This window comes from Oncorhynchus keta, chromosome 8, assembly GCF_023373465.1.
Source record: "Oncorhynchus keta strain PuntledgeMale-10-30-2019 chromosome 8, Oket_V2, whole genome shotgun sequence".
NCBI lineage: Eukaryota > Metazoa > Chordata > Actinopteri > Salmoniformes > Salmonidae > Oncorhynchus > Oncorhynchus keta.
Genome location: NC_068428.1, coordinates 24,486,207 through 24,511,710, shown reverse-complemented (window position 1 = coordinate 24,511,710; position 25,504 = coordinate 24,486,207). Strand labels below are relative to the sequence as shown.

The following is a 25,504-nucleotide window of genomic DNA, read 5'->3' as shown; positions in this document are numbered from 1 at the left end:
ATGACAAAACAGTGGTAGGCCTGATCACCGAGAATGATGAGACAGCCTATAGACAGGTGGTGAAAACAACCTCTCCCTCAATGTGAGCAAGACAAAGGAGCTGATTGTGGACTATAGGAAAAGGAGGGCGAAATACACCCCAATTAACTTCTTAAGGTATAGGGGGCAGCATTTTCACTTTTGGATAAATAGCGTGCACAATTTCAACTTTCTGCTACTCATGCCAAGAATATACGATATGCATATTATTAGGATAGAAAACACTCTGAAGTTTCTAAAACTGTTTGAATCATGTCTGTGAGTATAACAGAACTTAGATAAGGTATGGTCAGAGGAAGGCCCAAAATTTGTCAGTCTCCAGTAACCCAAGTCATAGACTGTTCTATCTGCTACCGCACGGCAAGTGGTACCGGAGCGCCAAGTCTAGGTCCAAGAGGCTTCTAAACAGCCTCTACTCCCAAGCCATAAGACTGTGAGCACCGCGACCTGGACTATTTACATTGACACCCCCCTCCCTTTGTTTTTACACTGCTACTACTCGCTGTTTATTATCTATAAATAGTCACTTTACAAATGCCGGTGCCTAACCTGTACCCCCGCACATTGATTCGGTACCCCCATCGTTATTTTTATGTAATTCATGTAATTTTCTTGTAACCTTTTTTTTTTTTTACTTTAGTTTATTTAATAAATATTTCCTTAACTCTATTTAACTCTATTTATTTTACTGCAATGTTAGTAAAGGGCTTGTAAAAGTAAGCATTTCATGGTAAGGTGAATTTATTTTTAAATGAATCGAACAAAAGAAATACCTGTTGTCTTCGGCGCATGTGTCCAATAAGACTTTATTTGACAATCAACTTTCTTTTTTTTTCTTTTTTTTAACTGAAAAGCAAACCTGTAAAACATTAGGAAACAACCTTGGAAACAAATACCTACATTTACCTTCCATTCAAGCTGATAAAAAAAGCCTAATGCACACACTAGCAATAATAGTACTTGTAGTACTATCACTGTAGTTAATGCTTCCTGACTAGGGGAGATCTAATGGCAACAAAGCACACTGTTATAGCAGAGGAGACTAGTCAGAGGAGGACTGCTCATAATAATGTCTGGAATGGAGTGAATGTAATAGTATCAAACAAAAGGAAACCAGGTGTTTGAAACCATTCCATTCCAGCCATTACTATGAGCCTGTCCTCCCCATTTAGAGTACCACCAGCCACCACTGTGTTATAGTCTTGTGGTGTAGGCATATTTGTGTGTCTGTGTGTGTGCATGTCTTACCTTGGCCGAGGTCTCGAACCAGCCCAGGAAGCCAGTCTCTTTACAGAAGTTGTCCATGAGGGATGTGTTGTTGGAAGTCTCATTTTTCTGGTCACACTTATTGGCCAGCAGCACTGAGGGGATAGGGCTCCCATTGGCCAGTTTCACCTTGCTGTCCAAGTCGTGTTTCCATTTGGACACGGCCTCAAACGTGGAGCCCCTCGTCACGTCAAATACCACGAATGCCCCCACCGCCTCCTTGTAGTACACCCGCGTCATGTTCCCAAATCGCTCCTGACCTGCATGGGGACAGGGAAGCAACATGATCAGTAACTCAATGGTACAGTACACAATTAAACCTAGTAGGCCTGCGTCAAAGTAACTAAGGAGATGGACTAGTTAGTAAACAAAAGGCTGTTGGGTCAAATGCTCAATGGGTTACCAGATGCAGAGATTCTGTTAGCCCATAAGAGGACATCAGAAAGATTCAAGGAAAAAACAAGACATCTGAATGTACAAAACACAGGAGCCTATAGAGGGGTGGACGCAACTTAGCCTTTGAGTGTTGCTAATGAGGCAGCAAAGCAGGGTCTGTTCCTTCTGTACACACACAGATAGACCTGTGACAGGAGTTTCCACAGGCCCCATTATCCAGCGCAGTGAGTACAGCACAACAAGGACCACTTGTGAGATCGATTACTCCACTAAAATCACTCACCACACTCCCATTTGAGACATTTAAAGGTGCCAGTTTGGGGAGAATTAGCCCAGTTTACCAGGAATATGTACATGTTTTAGACATGGATATAAAACTGAGTGAGGATTTGCCAGTGTTTCATCAGATGACAGAGGAAGGTAAAAGTCATTCAGAAGACGAACATATTTTATTCTCCTGCTCTAAAGTGCTGTGTGAGAGTAGTGTTTTGCCTTCATTTTGGTTCCCCTTCCCCACCAAATGACCAAAACGGATCTTGACCCACTTTTTCTAGTTTGTCATGAATCTAATCCAAAGCCTCAAGCCAAGGAAGAAATCTGCCTCCTCGATAATGAACCCATTCTCTCCAGTCTTACTGGGAGAAATCTGGAATGATGCTTTACAAAGTGAAAGCAAGTGGAATTACCACCGGGATACTGGGTGTCACTACCAATCTAAGCAAGGCACTACTCAAAATACAGTCACAACGATGGCAAGACTATTATTCCATAGCCATATTATCAGTCTGTGTATTAGCTATTAATCTCAGAGAGGAGTGGAAATGCAAACCCTGATAATGAATGGCCAAAAGCCTGCGGCATTGATTAACAATTTGCATGCATAGGATTTCGATCTGCAATCTTTAGTTGACATGGAGCATGGGTTGTACTCAATAATATGAGGATGATTCTCCTATCTAAATCACCCCAACAAAATTGACCCTAACAATTTTTTAGATTTCTCACAAAGTTCCATCAAATTACATTAATGAGCACTGGACAAAACCTTGAGAGCAAACAGATTTGAGGTGGAGCCCCATCTCCACAAATTATTTCCAGGACAAGAATTTATAGAACCTTTAAGACGGCTGAAATCAATCGTACCTCAATTAAAAGTGAATCTTTGGTCGGGGGATTAATGGGAAGACTATACCTCTGCTTTAACTGTTTGGGGTCCAGGATCACATCCATGCAGCAATTCTCTCTCTCTCTGATCCAGGCCTCTTCTACATGTCAGGTCATTTGCAGATCACAAGGCTTCCTACAGTTGTGTCAGGCAGGTTGTGTGTGAGACTGACAGCCATATCAGGGGATGAAAGAGCTTCTGCACTCCACTGAACCCTGAACACTGCTGCCTGCCCCACTGCCTCACAGACACAGTCCAAAAAGAGAGGGAAAAAGTGGAACAGACAGAGCTGTGATCATCCTCCCATATCTGAGCTCTTGCGAATCCACACCTCTGCCGTCTCTCAGCAGAATACTTAGTCGGAATGGAACATACAAGACTTCAGATTGTTCTGGGGCGTTCTGTTCAAGCATCCCAGAATGTTCAGGAATCATTTTTAGAATGCTAGAAGGCTCTCAGTTCCATGTCTGTACGGCTGTATACAAACCATGTCCGCGTGTCTGTAGGGCTGTTTACAACCATGTCCGCGTGTCTGTAGGGCTGTTTACAACCATGTCCGCGTGTCTGTAGGGCTGTTTACAACCATGTCCGCGTGTCTGTAGGGCTGTTTACAACCATGTCTGCGTGTCTGTAGGGCTGTTTACAACCATGTCCGCGTGTCTGTAGGGCTGTTTACAACCATGTCCGCGTGTCTGTAGGGCTGTTTACAACCATGTCCGCGTGTCTGTAGGGCTGTTTACAACCATGTCCGCGTGTCTGTAGGGCTGTTTACAACCATGTCCGCGTGTCTGTAGGGCTGTTTACAACCATGTCCGCGTGTCTGTAGGGCTGTTTACAACCATGTCCGCGTGTCTGTAGGGCTGTTTACAACCATGTCCGCGTGTCTGTAGGGCTGTTTACAACCATGTCCGCGTGTCTGTAGGGCTGTTTACAACCATGTCTGCGTGTCTGTAGGGCTGTTTACAACCATATGGGCACGGATGTAGAGAGAGAGAAAGAGAGAGAGAAAGAGAGAGAAAGAGAGAGAAAGAGAGAGAAAGAGAGAGAAAGAGAGAGAAAGAGAGAAAAAGAGAGAAAAATTATCTATTCTAATGATATCACTCTGGGTTCTTTACCCTTTCACTATGACAGAAGAGTCTCATTAGAAGACAATAGAGCACCCATGGTATGTTATTGGAGAGATCTGGCAGGTTGCTATGCTAATATGGCAACAGTTCAGTTGGTTTTGATACATCTGAGTCTGGTGAATGATTGATTTATGGTCTAATTGCCAGTTCCACAAACAACAAACTAGTATGTACCAGCTCTGAGAGCAGGTGGCCAACGCCAATGCCAATATTTTAAGGGGTTGCATGACTCATGGTTACCTACTCACCTAATTCTAAAATGACCATCCAAGAAATAACTTTGTGTTGGAATGTGGACATCAAATTAGAAGGATAATGCCGTGGCAGTGTTTAAAAATGGTTGCACTGTCTGAAAACATGTAAGTTACAACAGAAATGGGCATTGCTGCTGCACACAATCCAATTAAAGAATGAGGAGTAGCTCACCTCACTGCACAGAACTAGTCTCCACTGCATCCAAGTTAAACACTGAATAAAGAGAGCTGTTTCAGGAACCGTGACGGCAGTTTCTCCCCCTGCAGTTTCACTTCATTACAGGTACTTACCCAGCTACGTTTGGAAACTGCGTGTCGCAGTGCGGGTGTGAGTCAATACACTGAGGGGCCTACAGGCCTGCTCAGTAATTGCTCATAATTGAGGGTCTAAATTTAGTCGGTTTAACCCCAGGTGAATTCACTGGGGACACGGCACAGTGGGAATGCGAGATGATGGATTGAAATAAAGGATTCAATTTCCAGGCCTTTTGGTGCCCAGAGATCCAAGAGAAGAAGTCTTAGAAGAGGAATACAGAAATAAAAAACCTCACTTTATTAAACGTTTTCCGAGCATATTTCTCAGGTATCACTTTATTTTAAAGGGTAACTAAAACAAGTGTCAAGCCCTCAGATGTCCTTTTTAATATATACATTTTTTTTTAAATGTAAAAATGTTGTCGTTTCTCTGTAATACCACTAGCCACCTAGACATTTAATGAAGTTGGCTTTAGCTGCCCAGAGACTCCCAATGTACCAGCCTCATAACTAGCTACCAAGAAGCCATTTCAGGCTATCAATCAAGTTAGAGTAGCTAGCCTGCCTAACTACTTTAGCTGGCATGCCTGCTGGCAACAACTTTAGAAAATAAAGCATTTACCAAATAAGACTCAGAGAAGCAGATGATTCAGTATAAAAAAAAATGTAAATATATATAAATTACCACACACATCAGGTGGATACAGACAAGAGGTACTCTAATACTTTCAAAATGTCAGCTATTTGTTGATGAGAGACGAGAGGATTGGTACATTGAGAAGCTTCTGAAGGCTACTCTCTTATTATTACCTATCCTGATGCCTAGTCACTTTACCACGCCAATACATCATACCCCTCCTGCACATTGATCTGGTACTGCTACATATAGCCCCATTCTGTATAGCCCCATTCTTGTGTATGCTTTTCCTCTGAGTTACAATTTTTTGTACTCTGCATTGTTGGGAAGAGCATGTTGTATTCGGCACATGTGACAACATTTTGATTCGATTTTATGTGGTTTTCACTCCCAACCTCAAAACAGGTTCACATACTGTAAATACCGAACTTTAGAAGTCTGTTTTCGCAAAAACCTAACTTTCTAAGTTTGGTATGTATAGTATGTGAACCTGTCTCCAGGTTGTGAGTGACAACAAAGCAGTGAAACTGAAGATCATGATTAGTTGATTATTGGAATCAGGTGTGTTAGCTGGGACTGGGGCAAAAGTGTGACACCAATCAGGCCCCTGCGGACTGGAGTTTTTCCCACCCCTGATGTAGACGATTTCTTTATGATCTGGACGGGATCCGAAATTAAATTAAAATGAATCTCTTAACTATATTAACTCTAGGGTACAATCAATTTCCTTCACTATGGAAAAGAATATCAACTCTGTCCCTTTGTTGTAACCTAAGAAATGTATAATCTCTAAATACTACAGAAAACCTACAGATGAAAAAACCATACTGACAGATGATAGTTACTCCTCTCCCCCTAAAAATAGGTTTACTTACTAGTCAGCCAACTTCATAGACTGCATTGCATATCTGTGACACAGAGGAAGAATACGATGGACAATAAGAATGCTCTCCTTGAGCATTTCAGCTCGAGGACAGCCCGAGACCTGGCTTGATGAAGCTCCAAAACAAGTAAAAAGCTTGAACTGAAGCCAGTTACTTAATAAATCCCAACAAAAACCAAAGAAACAGTTTTCTGTAAACTGTTTACTTACTTTCAATGACAGCCGTAATGGCATCACGTCTTCGTCAATAAGCACTGGCATATACTATCAGACTCCTCTTTGCATTCTGCCGTCCAGAATCCACCTTCTATTTACCTAGAAAACGATCAAGAAATGTACCAAACATATTGGTTTGATCAAATGTGGTCAGAGAGAGAAAAGAGACATTCATAAAAGGATGTTTCTCAGGTAGATCATGTACCTCATGTAGGATCATAACAAAATGTACTTGTATGCCCACAGACTTCGAGGGCCTGAGTTAAAGTCATGTATAACTTTCACTACTAAAGTAGTCATTTATATTTGACAATGTTCTTGCAATAAGATTTATATTGGAAAAACATCCCGCGCCTTGAAAGTACGCCGTGGTGTGAAACACTTTCGAGAACAAAATCACTCTAATCATTAATTGTGTTGCGTCGGGATTTTTTTTTAAATCCACCAAGCAGAGGAGTTGATTATAACAAATTACTCCAAAGAGAAGCCATGTGAATATATAAATTCAACTCTGTATCCCCACACGTTTTAAACAACTAGATTACCTCCTTCCTACAGGCCAAATTTAGACCATTGTTCAAGGACAGTGTCCATATCATATTTTGCATATAATTTCTAAGAACGGCCGATGCGGAGGTCCTTTGTGGAAAGCTCTCATAAATATATATAATGTATCGAAGTGAGAAGACACTTAAGGCAATTAATTCATTAAGAGTTTGCACCTGATGCCCCCCAATTACCCTTCGTGCCTGCATCCATACCCTATAATTCTGTACTTCTTTGTGAATGTAACTTGTAGACAAGGGAAGCCAGATCCCTGATTGGCAGATGAGTAGCAACACTGGTGCTCATCGATTGCTTTGAATGAAAAAGGTTTGTACCTACACACTGAAGGTGTCATGCTGGCATGGAATCAACCTGGAGCCGACTTAATAAGCTTCACTTTATTGAAAGCCATTGGAAATGGATTTCTTCAATGCAATCATAAAAGGAGGTAAAATGCTTAGGGAAGACGATGTCAGAAGGAAATTAACTTTTTTCCTTCAACACCTGGCTCAATATTCAGTGCCACTCAGATGGTGTGTTCGATGTGTAAGCGTTGCTATTCTGCTGTGGTAGACCTCTAGCCTTGCTCACACAACCCATGTGACCACACAGCGAGGAAGAGCTGTGACTCACTGGTCTGGACAGAAGGCGGTTTGTTAATGCAATATTTGTTCAGAAATTGAGCGGACGCATTGATTGGTTCTCTCAAACTTTTTTTTCTGGGAGATTGAGACCTCTCGTTGCTTGGAATTGAAAATCCAACAGTTGTAATGGAAGGGGGCAGCACTTGGAGGCTGTATGTGGCTGTGCCTGATGGATTGAGAAAGACACAAAGGAGAATCATCATGTAAAATCACAGCCCCCTTCATTATCAATGCATCATGCCGACAACATCAAAACAGCCTTGCAAAACTCTGAAGTCAAGAGGACTTCTAGTTAAGTGCTAGCCAGACTAGTAGCCCTCCCCTTCCCAGTGGGGGGTCAAAACGATTCATAGAGATTGATTAAAGTGTTCAATACACCATAGTGATGATTTTAGTTTGTGCTGAGGTGTTTGGCCATTCGAGGCAGGATGAGGTTCAATGGTTAGACAATAGATGACTTGCTATCTATCTATTATACTGCAACCTCCAAGGCAGTCTTGTAAATAGCTCTAATCCCTGATGGCATTACTTCAATGTTGGCTGCAATTCAACATTGTTAACAGGATAACACTTAGGGTTGCAAAGGGTTGGAAACTTTCCGGTATATTTTCCATGGAAAGTTGAGCCCGGGAATTTGGGGAATTTTGCTTAAATTCATCAAAGAAGTTATTACAGTGAGCCTTTTTTGTGGGACACACAAGGCAATTTTAGGTCTTGAGGCATATTTTAGTTAAACTATCCCCAATTCAATGGAATTGCAACCCTCTGCATGCACAGTGTATTCTTCTTTCACATCTACAGCTGATTCTCAAGATCTTGCACACTAATGAGATGCTATAGAGCCCACACTACCACACTGCCTGAGCCAAGGACTACATGCTTTCTGGTAAATTCTGATTACAATACTGGGTGGAGTGAATATATTTTATATGACGTACATGATTTTTTGTTAACTAGTAAATAGTAACCTAAAGCAAAGTGTGTTTAAATATTTCTAACATTACTCATTCTTCTAATCTTTACAGGAAAATGCCACGGGCATTATCTGATGTGTGGAGACATCTCACTGCAGCTAATGTTGAAGTAAAAGCTGTGTACATTTGCAAATACTGTGCCAAATGTGAAGAATGCAACAAAGATGCAGAATCATCTGACCAAGGCATAAAGTTCCCTCTGCACTCACAACAAGCAACCTTCTGACAAATGTCCCTATACTTCTATTGGAGGTGAAAATGATGAATAAGATACCTTATCGATAGCAACAGCTCATGATCCTCCCGGAATCAGAAGTTTTTGTTGACTCAATGTAGTCAAGAGAAATGCTGAAGAATGTCTTGCTCGAGCTGTGTATGCAACTGGTTCAACCCTGATGCTCACAGGCAATGAGTTTTGGAAGAGATTTCGGACTGTTCTTTGCCCAGCATACACCCCTCCAACCAGACGTGCTTTATCTACTAATTTGCTGGATGCAGAGTTCAACAAATCATAGAGAAAGCAGACAATCATCTCTGATGGGTGGTTGTATGTTTGTGGGCAAGAAATAATTAACATCATCTCCACCCCTCAACCAGTATTCTACAAAAGCACAGACACAAGGGACAACAGACACACCGGTCTCTACACTGTAGATGAGCTGAAGGCAGTCATCAATGACCTTGGACCACAGAAGGTATTTGCACTGGTGACAGACAATGCTGCGAACATGAAGGCTGCTTCATGTTCGGTCTAAAGTGGTCAAAAGTGAAGGAGTCATACCCTCACATTCATTGGCTGTGCTGCTCATGCATTGAATCTTCTCCTCAAGAACATAATGGCAATAATGAAAACAATGGATACACTCTACAAGAGAGCCAAGGAAATGGTTAGGTATGTAAACGGTCATCAAGTTATAGCAGCAATCTACCTCACCAAGCAAAGTGAGATAAATAAGAGCACCACATTGAAGCCGCCCAGCAACACCTGTTGGGGTGGTGTTGTCATCATGTTTGACAGTCTCCTGGAGGGAAAGGAGTCTCTCCAAAAAATGGCCATATCACAGTCTGCCGATATGGAGAGCCCCATTGAGAGGATCCTCCTGGATGATGTATTTTGGGAGAGAGTGGTAAGCAGCCTGAAACTCCTGAAACCTATAGCAGTAGCCATTTTAGGGATTAAGGGAGACGATGCCATCCTGTCTGATGTTCAGACTCTGCTTGCAGATGTAAGAGAAGAAATCAGTAGTGCCCAGCCCACTTCACTGTTGCTCCAAGCAGAGGAAACTGCAGTTCTGAAATAAATCAAAAAGCGTGAAGACTTCTACCTGAAGCCCATACATGCCGCAGCGTACATGTTGGACCCCAAGTATGCCCAAGAGCATCCTGTTTGGTGCAGAGATCAACAAGGCCTATGGTGCGATCACTACTGCATCTCGCCACCTTGGCCTGGATGAGGGCAAGGTTCTTGGCAGTCTGTAATTACACTTCCAAGCAAGGGTTTTGGGATGGAGATGCAATATGGCAGTTGTTCCAACATATCTCATCAGCCACCCGGTGGAAGGGACTTCGTGGATCTGAGGCTCTTTTCCCTGTTGCCTCCATCATCCTCCAAATCCCACCAATATCAGCCGCCTCAGAACACAACTGGTCCTTGTTTGGGAACACACACACACACCAAGGCACGCAACAGCATGACCAATACAAAGGTTGAAAAATTGGTGGAAATCTGGGCAAACTTGAGGCTTTTTGAGCCTAACAACGACTATTGGATGTTCTTATAGGCACTTTAGTATTGCCAGTGTAACAGTATAGCTTCCGTCCCTCTCCTCGCTCATCCCTGGGCTCGAACCAGCAACACAACGACAGCAGCCACCACATCGAAGAGCCACCCATGCAGAGTAAGGGAAACAACCACCCCAAGGCACAGAGCGAGTGAAGTTTGAAACGCTATTAGCGCGCGCTAACTAGCCAGCCATTTCACTTCGGTCACACCAGCCTCATCTCGGGAGTTGATAGGTTTGAAGTCATAAATAGCGCAATGCTTGACACATAAAGAAGAGCTGCTGGCAAAACTCACGAAAGTGCTGTTTGAATGAATGTTTATGCGCCTGCTTCTGCCTACCACTGCTCAGTCAGATACTTAGATACTTATATGCTCAGTCAGATTATATGCAACACAGGACACGCTAGATAATATCTAGCAATATCATCAACCATGTGTAGTTAACTAGTGATGAGTGATTATGATTGATTGTTTTTTTATAAGATAAGTTTAATGCTAGCTAGCAATTTATCTTGGCTTACTGCATCTGCGTAACAGGCAGTCTCCTTGAGTGCAACGAGAGAGAGGCAGGTCGTTATTGCGTTGGATTAGTTAACTGTAAGGTTGCAAGATTGGATCCCCCGAGCTGACAAGGTGAAAATCTGTCTTTCTACCACTGAACGAGGCAGTTAACCCACCGTTCCTAGGCCGTCATTGAAAATAAGAATGTGTGACTGACTTGCCTAGTTAAATAAAGTTGTAAACATTTTGAATTAAATTCATTTGTTTTAAATTTTAAAACATTTTTAAAATCGGCACAAAAAAAAATACCTATTTCCGATTGTTATGAAAACATGAAATCGGCCATTCCGATTAATCGGTCGACCCCTTCCATACAGCCAGTGTTGCACTAGTCACAGCAAGTACTGCCAACATGCTGCACACCAAATGGCAGTGCGTTGCCACACGCACACATAACCCTCCTCCCAGAACCACAAACACATGAGCAAGCCAGTGCACTATATAATATATATATATATATATACACACACACATCACTAATAGCACTGACTGGATCTCCTACCGGACCGACAGTTTAAACATGTTGAAGGCTAAACGTCCATGCCATGTTTCGGGTTCCAACAGCTCATTGCTGTAGCCTACAGAAAATGCAATAAAATCTAATTGTATTTGTCACATCTGCCAAATACAACAGGTGTAGGTAGACCTTACTGTGAAATTCTTACCTACAAGCCCAACAATGCAGTTCAAGAAATAGAGTGAAGAAAATATTTACTAAATCAAATAAAAGTAGAAAATAAAAACAAAATAACGAGGCTATATACAAGGAGTACCGAACTAAGTCAATGTGCAAGGGTACAGGTTGTAAATATATGACATCAGATTTTTATTTATAAATTAAAACCAGTTCTTGCTGTTTGTCATTATGGGATATTGTGTGTAGATTGAAAACTATTTTCTACATTTTAAAATGAGGAAAAAGTCAAGGGATCTGAAACATTTCTGAATGCATTGTAAATCACTACTAAAGAACAATAGACAACAGGACACACAAACCAGTATAAATTAGTCAACAGTTTATGAAATTACAGCCTGATGCAGTGAATTCAACTTCAATTGTGCTGCTTTCATGTGTCCAGTTTACAGCGCATAGTAGAGGGAAAGTGTACATACCACAGTACTAGCTAGGCTACTAAAATGTTGCAGTCTGGCTTCGGTTTTTAAAGCTTGAGAATTAATAACAAAAAAAACTAAACCTGCATCAAAACACCATGCAAAGGAGAAACATGTAGGCCTATTACAGCAACAACTGAGCGGTAGCATAGGCTGGCTACTCAACTACAGTACAAGACATTGAGTCCACCATACAGAAATGCTGTAGCCTAGTGGTTAGAGCTTTGGGCAAGTAACTGAAAGGTTGCTGGATCAAATCCCAGAGCTGACAAGGTAAAAATCTGTTGTTCTACCCCTGAACAAGGCAGTTAACCCACTGTTCCCCGGTAGGCCGTCATTGTAAATAAGAATTTGTTCTTAACTGACATGCCTAGTTAAATAACTAGGCAAGCTAAAATGACCTTATATAATTATTTAGCAAGCTAAAAACACAGAGCCTAACATTAGCTAGCTAGCTGCTAGGATGATGTCATTGAATGTGTTGTTGAGTGACCAACTTTTTCCACTCAGATAATTTTTCGGTAGCAACAGTTGAAGTCGGAAGTTTACATACACTTAGGTTAGAGTCAATAAAAATTGTTTTTCAACCACTCCACAAATTTCTTGTTAACAAACTATAGTTTTGGCAAGTCTTTTAGGACATCTACTTTGTGCATGATACAAGTAATTTTTCCAACAATAAATCTGTCTGTTTACAGACAGATTATTTCACTGTATCACAAGTTTACATACACTAAGTTGACTGTGCCTTTAAACAGCTTGGAAAATTCCAGAAAATGATGTCATGACTTTAGAAGCTTCTGATAGGCTAATTGTCCCCGCAGCAATGTTCCAACATATAGTGGAAAGCATTCCCATAAAAGTGGAGGCTGTTATAGCAGGAAAGGGTGAACCAACTCCATATTTTTGCCCATGATTTTGGAATGAGATGAAGCAGGTGTCCACATACTTTATAGATACTTTAGGTCATGCAGTGTTAGTCAGAGAGGGAAAGTCAACTTTCCTTTCTACAGACACATAATGGAAAGTGTGTACATCTTCTCCATGGTCCTTGTGGGAGTTGTATTCATGAAAGAGGGAAACACAGAATGTGAATCTATTCATCATCCTGCGTTCCTCTACGGCAGGGTTCTCCAACTGGCGGGCCATGGGCTGAATCTTAGCAATCTTGGCAATTATTTATTTTAAAAAATATACTGTTGAACATAAAAGACAAAAACACCAGGAAATCAGCTTAAATTACTTTTAATTTTGGAAATCTATTCCTAAGTATTCCCATGCATAATAGAGAGACACGTGATCATATACAATGTTAAGCAAGGTTTGAAATGATTGTATAAGTCTATATTTGTTTGGGATTCTTGCGGTCAATTTGCAGTCTACAAATTATTTGTAATTACCTTCCGGCCCCCCGACCATCAACTCAAGAATGTTTTTGTTTTTTAAAGCCCGTGGCTGATTGTAGTTGATTCCTGCTCTACGGTCTCCATTGAGATGCTATCTGTGAGTGGGTTACCATGGAAACTGTCCAAGACAGATGCTGCAGGGGCAACAGACACAGTCTCACCAGTCTGTTGCATTCAAACCATATCAAATTTTATTTGTGACATGCTTCATAAACAACAGGTGTAAATTAACAGTAAAATGCTTACGGGCCCTTCCCAACAATGCAGAGAAAGAAAAGAGAGAAAAGTAAAGTAAGTTAAGTAAGTAAGTAAGTAATTAAGTAAAATACGTAATAATAAATACACGAGTAATGTTAACTTGGCTATATACGGGGTACCAGTACAGAGTCAATATACAGGTGTACTAGGTAATTGGAGGTAGATACAGTTGAAGTCGGAAGTTTACATACACTTAGGTTGGAGTCATTAAAACTCGTTTTTCAACCACTCCACATATTTCTTCTTAGCAAACTATAGTTTTGGCAAATCGGTTAGGACAACTACTTTGTGCATGACAAGTAATTTTCCAACAATTGTTTACAGACAGATTGTTTCACATATAATTATCTGTATCACTATTCCAGTGGGTCAGAAGTTTACATACACTAAGTTGACTGTGCCTTTAAACAGTTTGGAAAATTCCAGAAAATGATGTCATGGCTTTAGAAGCTTCTCATAGGCTAATTGACATCATTTGAGTCAATTGGAGGTGTACCTGTGAATGTATTTCAAGGCCTACCTTCAAACGCAGTGCCTCTTTGCTTGACATCATGGGAAAATCAAAAGAAATCAGCCAAGACTGCAGAAAGACAATTGCAGACCTCCACAATACTGGTTCATCTTTGGGAGCAATTTCCAAATGCCTGAAGGTAACACGTTCACCACACAGCCGTCATACCGCTCAGGAAGGAGACGCGTTCTGTCTCCTAGAGATGAACGTACTTTTGTGCGAAATGTGCAAATCAATCCCAGAACAACAGCAAAGGACCTTGTGAAGATTCTGGAGGAAACAGGTACAAAAGTATCTTAATCCATAGTAAAACGAGTCCTATATCAACATAACCTGAAAGGCCGCTCAGCAAGGAAGAAGCCACTTCTCCAAACCCGCCATAAAAAAGCCAGACTCTGGTTTGCAACTGCACATGGGCACAAAGATCGTACTTTCTGGAGAAATGTCCTCTGGTCTGATGAAACAAAAATAGAACTGTTTGGCCATAATGACCAACTTTATGTTTGGAGGAAAAAGGGGGAGGCTTTCAAGCTGAAGAACACCATCCCAAACGTGAAGCACGGGGGTGCAGCATCATGTTGTGGGGGTGCTTTGCTGCAGGAGGGACTGGTACACTTCACAAAATAGATGAGATGTATAGATGCATCATGAGGCAGGAAAATTATGTCTATATATTGAAGCAACATCTCAAGACATCAGTCAGGAAGTTAAAGTTTGGTCGCAAATGGGTCTTCCAAATAGACAACGACCTCAAGCATACTTCCAAAGTTGTGGCAAAATGGCTTAAGGACAACAAAGTCAAGGTATTGGAGTGGGCATCACAAAGCCCTGACCTCAATCCTAAAGACAATTTGTGGGCAGAACTGGAAAAAGTGTGTGCGAGCAAGGAGGCCGACAAACCTGACTCAGTTACACCAGCTCTGTCAGGAGGAATGGGCCAAAATTCACCCAACTTATTGTGGGAAGCTTGTGGAAGGCTACCCGAAACATTTGACCCAAGTTAAACAATTTAAAGCCAATACACTCAATTAGTATTTGGTAGCATGTAAACTTCTGACCTACTGGAAATGTGATGAAATAAATAAAAGCTGAAATAAATCACTCCACTATTATTCTGACATTTCACATTATTAAAATAAAGTGGTGATCCTAACTGACCTAAGACATGGAATTTTTTATGAGGATTAAACGTCAGGAATTGTGAAAAACTGAGTTTAAATGTATTTGGCTAAGGTGTATGTAAACTTCCGACTTCAACTGTACTTCCCGTTTGAGTTTTAGCTTGTAAGCAGAAATCAGAAGGATAGAGTTATAGTCAGATTTTCCAAATGGAGGGCTAGGAAGAGCTTTGTATGCATTTGTGTGTGGTTGAAAGTTATCTAGTTTATTTCATCTCTAGTTGCACAGGTGACAGACATGCTGTTAGAAAGGAGGTAAAACGGATTTCAGTTTTCCTGCATTAAAATCACCAGGCCATCACCAACGCCCTATAGAGCTCATTGAGTGCGGTCTTAGTGCCAGTATCAGTTTGTGGTGGTATATAGACAGCTAAGAAAAATATAGATGAAAACACTTTTGGTAAATAATATGGTCTACAGCTTATTATGAGGTATTCTAACTCAGACGAGCAGAACCTCGAGACTTCCTTAATATTAGAGCTGGCGCACCAACTGTTAACAAAGAGACACACACCTCTCCCCCTGAGCTTACCAGACACTGATGTTCTGTCCTGCCGATGCATATAAAAACCACCTAGATGTTTATTATCAATGTCCTTGTTCAGCCACGACTCCAAGAAACCTAGTATATTACAGTTCTTCAGGTCCTGTTAAGAGAGGAGGGCACGCAGAGGAAACGGTGAGTGCATAAACTGCCTCTACCCTCAGTTCTATTGGCGAACGTACAATCACCAGAGAACAAACTGGACGAGCTCCGTTCGAGACTATCCAATTAAACCGCATTGTTATTTTTTGAGTCTACAGGATTAGGGCCTGGTCCGGGGTGAGCAGTATGAAGTGCGTCTCTGCCTCGTTGAAGTAGAAATCTTCATCCAAATCAAGGTTAGTGATTGCTGTTCTGATGTCCAGAAGCTCTTTCGGTCATTGTGGAAACATTATGTCCCCCCAAAAATGTGATTAGCGCAAAAAAACACAAAACAGCAGAGTTGGTCAGGAGCCCATAAAATGGCTGCTTTCCATTACAGACCCTTTCTAGTTGTTTGGAGGCTCAGGGCTATGAACCAACCCCCACAGAATTATATTCAAATGCCAGCCAAACATTTCTCTGGCAGAGATACCGTACATATGGTGGTTATTACGAGACAGCTAGGGCCAATAGGAAGTTGCAACATGCAGAGTGAGTTGCATAGGAGAAGCTGTAAAACAAAGACCATAACTAAACCACATGATTCACAGTCACATTGCACTATGGAGCATGCAAACCTAAGCGTTACTCTCTACAGTCTTTAAGACTATGACCATTGCCACATAATCCCATACTGTAATATGGTAATACCCTTGTTAGACAATTGCCCCTCCCTCCCTTTCACCCATTCTGCTTTTCCTTCCTCACCTCCCCTCTCAGTGAACCAGTGAGGTGCCCTTCTCTCAGGATGTCTAAATCCTTGGCACAAGGTGCTGGCTTATTTACTTCACCATCACCTCATGGTTGTAATTATCCTGTCCCCAAGATCAGACAAGCCCAGAGAAGGGGCAGCTATTCTGGGCCACAGGGGCGGGCAAGGCCCTGGCTTCACGCTGACTTCCAACGTACATCCATCTTCCACTCGGCCCTGATTACCATCATTCCATCCCAGATTGTAATCATTATGGGAGAGTAAAGACGATGTTGGTTTGACGTTGGTTGGTCCTTATCGTTGCCATGAGGACAAGCCCACCCCTTTTTTCTGCACAATTAAAAGGTTTAACTGTTCTTAATGACACAGTTAACCCACTGTTCCTATGCCGTCATTGTAAATAAGAATTTGTTCTTAATTGACTTGCCTAGTTAAATAAAGGTTAAAAAAAAATATTTTAAAAACTTGGCAAAACAACTCTCACTTTCTCTCCCTAATTCCTTCTCTTCTGACTCATTGTCATCCTCAATGTCTCCAGAGTAGGCCTTGGTGTATAGGTGTGTATATGTCTGTGTGTGGGAGGGTGTGTATAATGTATATAATTGTGTGTGATCCCCCTCAGAGCTCATCCAATGTGATATCTGTGTGGGTGTGAGTGTGTTCTCTCTCACAGCTTGTCTCTCGCAATGATACAATCAGTAAATATGAATGAGGAAGTGTGTGTGTTTTGCCCGCAAAGCTCCTTTCAAGCTGTGAGAGGCAGCCTTTCCTGGTATGAGAGAACACCCATGCCCGGTGGGTATCTGCACCCTGTCCTACTCTCTCTGTGTCACCTCATTGTCTTACATCAGATAGCACATCTATTCTGCCTGCACTGTCTCGTATCTCGCAAAGGGTAATGGGATAGACAAAAGTAGTCTGGCGACAATGGGCTGCCATAACATTCAAAAATATTACCTAGGTGACATCGTCTGCTGAACCCCATTTCTGCCTCAAAACTGTTTGAATTAATCTATGCTAAAACAATAAAAATGTTGTTTTTTTGTGAGAAAGTGTCACCCCATTTTACATCTAGCTAAGGATTATTGTGGTCCTTCTGTGGCTCAGTTGGTAGAGCATGGCGCTTGTAACGCCAGGGTAGTGGGTTCGATTCCCGGGACCACCCATACGTAGAATGTATGCACACATGACTGTAAGTCGCTTTGGATAAAAGCGTCAGCTAAATGGCATATATTATTATATTATTATATATTATTGTGCTTCAAATAGCAGTATTTCTGAAGTTTGACTATGGGCACGGAAGCTAGCATAAACATGTCTAACAGCTGAGCCAGTCACTGAAATCCTCTTTAAGTGAAATGCTGCTGCTGACCAACTAGCTACCTACTTAGTGCTGCACACACAATGTTGAATCTTCCAACAAAAGCTAGCTAGCAAGCTACTATAGCTAGTAGTGCTAATGCTTACATTAGTATTGGTTTTCATGAAGCAGATGATCTTCTGCTACGAGACATTACAGTAGCCTCCCGAGTCAGCTGCTGTGCTCAGCTGACCCAACAATACGATCGTAGAGAAACATGCTGATCTACGGACTGATTTCTGATAACTGACAGTGTTTCTTAATTGTGCATAAGCTGCACGTCTACAACTTCAGGGTAATTTAAACAGGCTAAGCAAGCTTTTTATGTCAGTGATGGAAGAGCTACCTAGCTATCTATGTCAGTAAGCTAGCTACAACAGTTAGCTACACAGCTGACCAAGCCACTGCACTGGCGACCAACGTCCCTGCACAGAATCTGTGCAGGAGATAGCCACTGGTTAGTTTTTATTTTCTCACAATTGCAAACTATTAAATCAAAATTTAGCAAGATAGGCAGAATAACTATTTCTGCCAAGATAGGCAGAATAACTATGTTTGCAATTTTTTAATGGTGGATGCTCAATATTTGAATGTCAGTTCAAAGTCTTAGAAGACAGATCAGTTGAGGGACCAGCGTCACGGAGGAGTGACGCCATCCGATTGGAGACAATGGTGTCACCTATCAGAGCTTGTGACAGACCATGGTTGTCGTGACAACCTGTCTCATAACGCTGCCAGTGTGTGATGAGATCACAAAGACGGTTAAAGACTGTTGAAGACTGTTTTATTGTGTAGACTGTGTGTCCGGTCTGTCTCTGTCCATGTCAGTCTGCCACCCTACAAGTCAGACTTGTCTCCTCAGAGTGGGTTTCCCTAGTCCTATATCTAGTTTCAAATTCAACCTCATTCATAGTAAATTTAACATCCGTCAAAACGTAATTCACAAATTCAAATCATGACAGTTATAGACTACAGTGCATGTCCTGATCCCAATCCCACAACCTCATGATTGGCTATAATACCAATAGATCACTCTCCCGTTCTCTCTCTCACACACCCCTTTTTAAAACTGAATCACAGAGCTTTTACTCCTGGCCTGACCGTGACTGCTGGCTAATGACTAACTTGTAGCCTCTCTCTCAGCTGCTAGGTGTATAACAGAGTCAGCTGTGCCCATATGGCTGCCTGTATTCCTGCCTGGCCTAATAAAGGACTCGCATGTGACGCATAGTGGAAGCCAATACTAAATGTAACCATTCATTGAGAGTCCTGTTGGCAGATTGCATTACCGTCAGTTCAGAAGAGTCTGTGTCTGGGACTGAGAAATATGTGAGAAGAAATATAATTACATATAGGATCATGTGAGCTGTGTATTGGTCATGGTAGGAGGCTGAGGTTGGCCTTCAAGTCAAACTAATTGATTTATTGTGATGATGAATGATGATGATTTCTTCCCATGAATCCCTGACCGAATGCCCCCCACTAGAAATAAGGCCTCATATGGCAGTGAAGTGCCTTGAGGTCATAGAACCAAAACCCATTGTAAATGTTTGCAGAGTCACAACTCAAACTTGTGATGAGGATCTTTTTAAACACAGTGTAAACAGTTCCAAGTGGCCTGTGGCAATCTGCCTCCCAATCTAATTTTAGAATCTTAATTTTGAGATCCTGAATGGAGGACTTGTCATGAGGTTTACAAAATGGGTTGTCATAAAGTTGACAAAATGGGTTGTCATAAGGTTGACAAAAGAAGAATGGAGGGTTAGAGAGACTGGAAAGAGAACAGAGAAAATGTGCTGGCATGCATGACTGAGTTTGGAAAACACCCCACAGACTAGACTGTAGGCTATTCTTAAGTCTCTCTCTCACTCTGTATGTGGACTGGGCCAACTGAAACTTACTCAACCTGTAGAAATATGATGCCAATTGGCAAAGGTTGGATTCCTCTCTCTCCGTACTGGGTGGGCACTCAGGCGACCAGCCCATGACCTACATTCCGTTGGCAATTATATGCGCTAACCTGATCATCATACCACGGGGGGAACAAAACAGACCAGTCTATACAGGAATTTTAAATTCAATCTGAATGTTCTACGTACTTAGGTAAAAAGTGAAAAAAAATAAACGTATTGCGATTGTGCGAACATCGTGATTTCACGAGCGCCTGTGAATTCCAAAACTTCCCCTTTAGAAGTGCGCAGTCACTGCACTCAATCATTTTTCAGTGCATAACATTTCATTCTCAATTTTTTGTAACAATCTCAAAATTATTGATTAATGAAAATGTGCATCCATGTCCTACCTGCGATATCCCATAGTTGTAACCGCACCAACGTTTTGCTGTCCCAGTTGATCACTTTGAGTGCAAAATCTACCCCAATAGTCGCTCTGTAGTGTTGGGAGAATAGCTGGTGGACATATCGTTTGATGATGCTGGTTTTCCCCACACCTAACTCCCCGATGACGAGGACTTTGAACAAGTATTCCTTACACTCCGATACCGAGCCGCCTGCCATGGTGTAAAACTCTGAGTGACACTGACAACTTTCTCAAACTCGACAACTTTCTCAAACTCAACAACTTCCTTTTTTTCTCACTAGATGAGGAAAAATGAATCTGTCCTCTCTGTTTCTGTGTTGTTTGGAAATATGGTAACTACAATAGAAAGCGCTCTACTTCCCTCCTCCTCGTTGCTCAAAACCACCTGATAAGTCATAGGACCCGGAAATGTTTATTTTCGGTTCAACTTTTTTTCTCTACTCCAGTGTTTACATGGTAACCAGGGTGAGTCTGACAGAGAGACACACTTGCACTTTGTTTTAGTTGAGCGGTTCTGCTCATGCTAATTCCTGAAACGCACTTTTTGCTCCTCATATATGATGTTTTCTATTCATGCACATTTGACATGTAATCAAAATGTCCAAACAAATAGTAGGGACCTATTCGGACCAAATGTATTGTACAGTTTATCGGGACTGCCATTTAACTGGTGAAAAAATGCAGATTAACCCAAATGAAAGCATAATGAAATCATGCAATCAACAGTCATCTTACTATAAAATATGTTTATTTTACAGCATTGTTCAACCTTGCCAAAAACATGTAGGCCTATCTCATTCAAGCTGAGACTGTGTAAAACGTGATCTTTCTGTTACTTTACATTTAAGAAATGTTAAAATCTTCAATCAATTTACACTAATAGACTAAATATAACATTTTGTAATAACAATTACAATACTATAGTACTATACATACTGTATATTCATTTTTATATACTTTGGATTTTCATTCTTACAGATAAAGTACTAATAAACTTATGATCAAGTAAACCAACTGCAATTTTATAGTACAAGATCTAAGCGAGATTGAAGCGTGTATAATCTTACCACAAGAAGCAACTAACTACCCATTGGTAAGCTTTACATCTTAATATTTCCAAGTGGATACAGTTGACTTGTAAAGTTTATCTGAAAAGTTACGCAAAATCAATGTCAACACACAGCTCTTCCACAAGCATCTGTAAGACAAGTTTTAAAATGTCTAAATAGTTTAACATTCTAAATATATAAACATTTACTGATATTACAAACATACCATCTGTGTGAAAAAAATGAGAGATGGCTCAACAGTATTACAAACTTTGAAAACATACACAAGTAGATTCCCATTACAATGACACTGCGACCTCAGAAAAAAATATATATCATCACACACACAGTATAGGGTGTCCAATCAGAAACACATCTTTTGACCTTTGGGTAAAATATGTTAATTGTGTAGATAATCCTCAAAGAAAACTAATGGTCCAACCCTCATATCTCTATCATAATCCATTCAAATGTTATTGGAGTATTTACCCTTATAGGATGGCCAGAATTAGGGTGACTCAATCAATGGAGGCTAGAAAAAAAAGTGGTACAAAAATCAGGAAATGTACATTGTGTCAGATAGGCTGGATTATGTGCAAGAATTAAGGCTATGGTTACCTGACAGGTTCACTTTCCTGTTGAACTCGTCATTTCTCTTCCCGAATTCGCAGGGCCTTATAAAAATATAGATGGGATATTGATTTTGAGACATGTCATGTAGTATTTTCATATTTTAGTATACGCTTTTCATATTAATTCAAAATTCCTGTCATTTTTAAAGATTTGTCACCAAAACATGCTTATCTCTGTGAAATGTCAATGAAGCACAGAGCATATACCAAGCTTTTTATTTTCAAAGCCCTTTACCTTTAATTCAGCTCGTCATGTATATTTTGGTTTTTGCGACCCGCGGAAACAACTTTGGAGACGACGACCACAAAATGTTAAATCCTCAAAAGTTGTTAGGAGAAACTTGCTACGCTACTGTATGTCAACGGAGCTCTGTGCTTATTATCTAATGTATTAGGTTAAGAAATCCGTCTTTTTGGTAATAATGTTAATGATATGTTAGAGACTGAATGATTCAGAACATGAAGAATAATATTTGTCTTGGTAAAAATGTATTGTATAACATAAGGAAGTGAAATTTCATCACCAAAACATGTTTTCAAACACTCTGGGCAATGTGGGTGGACACCCTACACAGTATGGAAAACAGAACCACATCTTTATAGCGTTCTGTGTGAACCTAACATGTCTCAGGATTTCATAGAATATGTTTAAACCTATATCATAACATTACTGTCGCCTACAATCAAACCCACCATATAATGTAGAAGACTGTACACAATCTCAGAATCTCCTGAAGATGCCTTATCACCAGTCTCTGCAAAGTGCGATCAAAGAGCAATACAGTAAACATTAATGCAGAGAACAGGAAACCTACTCTCAATGGCACAATAACAAAACATGTTGCAAAGTATCTCACAGCGCAAATACTCAATCTCCAATTCAAGTATACTATGTTACAGTACCTTGGGGCCTTGTATGCAATGTCAGAGACACATAATACTGCATGAAAACATCAATGTTATATAATATACTGTAGCATATCCTGCTGTTCATAAAGAAAGTTTATTTCCTATCAGAGAGCAAATGTTTGAGCTGCAATGAGGTCAGTAGTAAAAGTACTGGTAAGCTGAGGTGAATGCTTCTTATTGACGACTAAGTCTATGAAAAAAGGCAAAGGGTCTTGAAACAGCTGCGTCTGCTACACATAATATTATAAACTGCACAGGTACAGTATTGGACCAAACAGGCAGTGCATTCTGTGATCTGTAGTCTTTAGCCAGCTTTGTCCCTGTATCTCACTGAAATCATAGAAGTCTCAAGCACCTTATACACAGCAATAGGGCTTCCCTCCATTTGTCTCATAGGATATGTTAAATGCACAACAATAGCAAAACCAAACCATATAGCTGCAGCCATCATTGTGATTGCCAATCCATTTGGCTCAAGAACCAGGTAGTTTGGGCACTGTTCCCAGTCTCAAAGTTTGCTGACAGGCTGGTGGGAACTCACAGCCCTTCAGAAACATGATTGCTACTATTCCATTTATTTATTTATTTCTCTCACTTAGACTCCCCCTTGATGTAAAAAGTATTGTATAATCCAAGCAAGCGAATGACAAAGCAAATGGAGAAATGTATAAATAAATAAATAATACAATTGTTGATGTTACCTCTTAGTAACATGGTGTGTCGGTGTGTGTGTGTGTGTGTGTGTCAGTGCCTGTTAGCTCTCACAGTGTCGAGGAGCTCTGTCTGAAGTCCTGGAGGATGACGGAGGAATAAGCGGAGCTCGGGGGGCTGCAGAAGACCGACTCAGAGACAGGGGAGCCTGGAACCGACCCGGCAGAACACACTGAGTCCCTGAAGGGGGAGGGGGGAGTCAAAGCCAAGGAGTCTTCCAGAGTCAGCTTACTCTGAGCCAGCTCCTCCTTCTCATCGTCCTCTTCCTCCTCCTCTGTGTAGCTGTGTAGGAGGTCCAGTGCCTCCCCCTCAGCCCCCTCCAGGGAGGAGATGAGGTCCTCCTCTCCAAAAGAAGCACCCCCTTGCAGGGGATGGGAACGCTGGGAGAAGGTGAAGCTTTGGGGTTGGTTGGTGGAGCTGGCCTGAATGCCGGAGGCACCCATTGTGTCATTAAATCCAGGGACATTGGAGCTGTGCGTGTCCACCATCGCCCCCTGCAAATGCTCAGTGGTACAGTCCGTTAAGTGAGAATAAGAGGGTGGCTCCTCCGAGTCCTGCCCGTGGAGCATTCCAGAGTGGGAGTGGGAGGGAGTCCAGAGAGGGCGTGCTTCCCCCCCCTCGTCCTCCTCCTCCGCCAGGTTGTACAGAGCCTTGGTGCCGGGGTGGGGGAGGTGGGGGTCTGTGCCAGGGCCATGGTGGTGGGGGTCGCAGCTGTGGGGGTCGACGGTGGCGTTAGTTAGGGGCCTGATGACCGCCGTCTGATTCGAGCCGGCTTCCTGTTTCCTCACATGCACAGACAGTCTGTGCCACACATTCCCCCCCCTCTGAGGGTGTCTTGCACCTGGTTCAGACCATGACACAGACTTGCCATTAGAACTATGAACGAGATAAAGACTGCAGTTACTAACAGAGACAACCAGGGGGAAGGGTTAGACAACAGCAACAAAAAACAACATAGCACAATAGAACATAACAGCAGCATTTCAACATTTCTCTATGCATGTTCAAATACTTTAAAGACATATTAACGACATTAAGAGGCAACAATGCTGTGGGTCATTCATTCATTATAAGAGCCAATGCTTTTAATAATCATTCTGCGCACTTAACTAAATACTTAGTGATTCATCATTTCATAATGTTCTGTTTGAACAGAATTATGAACCCTAGATGGCTGAATTCAAAGCATTTTGAGCCGTCCACCAAATGTAGACCTGTCTTTCTACAGTAAAGTGCTTATCAAGCTGAGATGGGCAACATGCACTTGCAAAATGTGGTGCCTGTACTGTCTGACACAAAGTAATGACACAAGGTTTTAGTGCTGTGCTTAGCCGGTTAGGTTAGATTTGTCTCTCTTATGTGATTAGTGAGGGAGACAGAGAGGCATTCATGCTTTCGACACTGGGATAAATGTGAGGGCAATTCAGGATACACCAAAAGCACCTAAACCAGGGGTGTGTGCATCTTCTTCCCTTGAAGGCTGCAGTGTCTACTGGATGTCATTCATACCTTGTAATCACCAACCAGTCTGGAGCTATAAAGAAAGATTAGTAGACCCTCCTACTAACCACTGAGCCCTTATTTTCCGAAGACACTGCAGCCCTCAAGAATAGGAGTTTGCCAAGCCCTGTGTCTAAAAATTTGCCTGTCAGAGTCAACCTCTGTCCGTTGGAAGAGTTTGAGAGGAGCATATTAGAGCAATGGTGAAAAACAACACTCAAAGACAACATTCTCTCATCTTCCGTCTCAATCCTTACTGTCAGTGTCTTTGTGGAACGCCTATTAGGAATCCACTTTAAATATATACAATCTATTCTTGAATCATCATACATAGTATACGCTCCCATTATTTAGTGCTAATCTTCCAATCGGACTAGCTTTGAAGATACGCCCAGTTCTGAGTTAAATCAACATA

The 25,504-nt window shown here is 41.5% G+C and overlaps 2 protein-coding genes across 4 annotated transcripts in view; both read right to left on the bottom strand.

Annotated features, from left to right (window-relative positions):
• LOC118372341 (ras-related protein Rab-32-like) overlaps positions 1-20,686 on the bottom strand; it is a 46,340-nt gene extending 25,654 nt beyond the window's left edge. Inside the window, exons 1-2 of one of the 2 annotated variants that reach the window (XM_035758189.2) lie at positions 20,272-20,686; positions 1,288-1,565 (exon numbers count right to left, since the gene is read on the bottom strand). In XM_035758189.2, the coding sequence (XP_035614082.1) occupies positions 1,288-1,565; positions 20,272-20,485 (492 nt within the window). In that variant the 5' untranslated portion in view covers positions 20,486-20,686. The remainder of the gene's footprint in view (positions 1-1,287; positions 1,566-20,271) is intronic. The other variant, XM_035758188.2, reaches the window with a different exon arrangement.
• A 342-nt stretch (positions 20,687-21,028) lies between these two features.
• The window catches only part of LOC118372347 (metabotropic glutamate receptor 1-like), a 41,545-nt gene continuing 37,069 nt past the window's right edge, over positions 21,029-25,504 (bottom strand). The window contains exon 9 of one of the 2 annotated variants that reach the window (XM_035758198.1): positions 21,029-24,465. In XM_035758198.1, coding sequence (XP_035614091.1) covers positions 23,640-24,465 — 826 coding nt within the window. In that variant the 3' untranslated portion in view covers positions 21,029-23,639. The remainder of the gene's footprint in view (positions 24,466-25,504) is intronic. The other variant, XM_052523871.1, reaches the window with a different exon arrangement.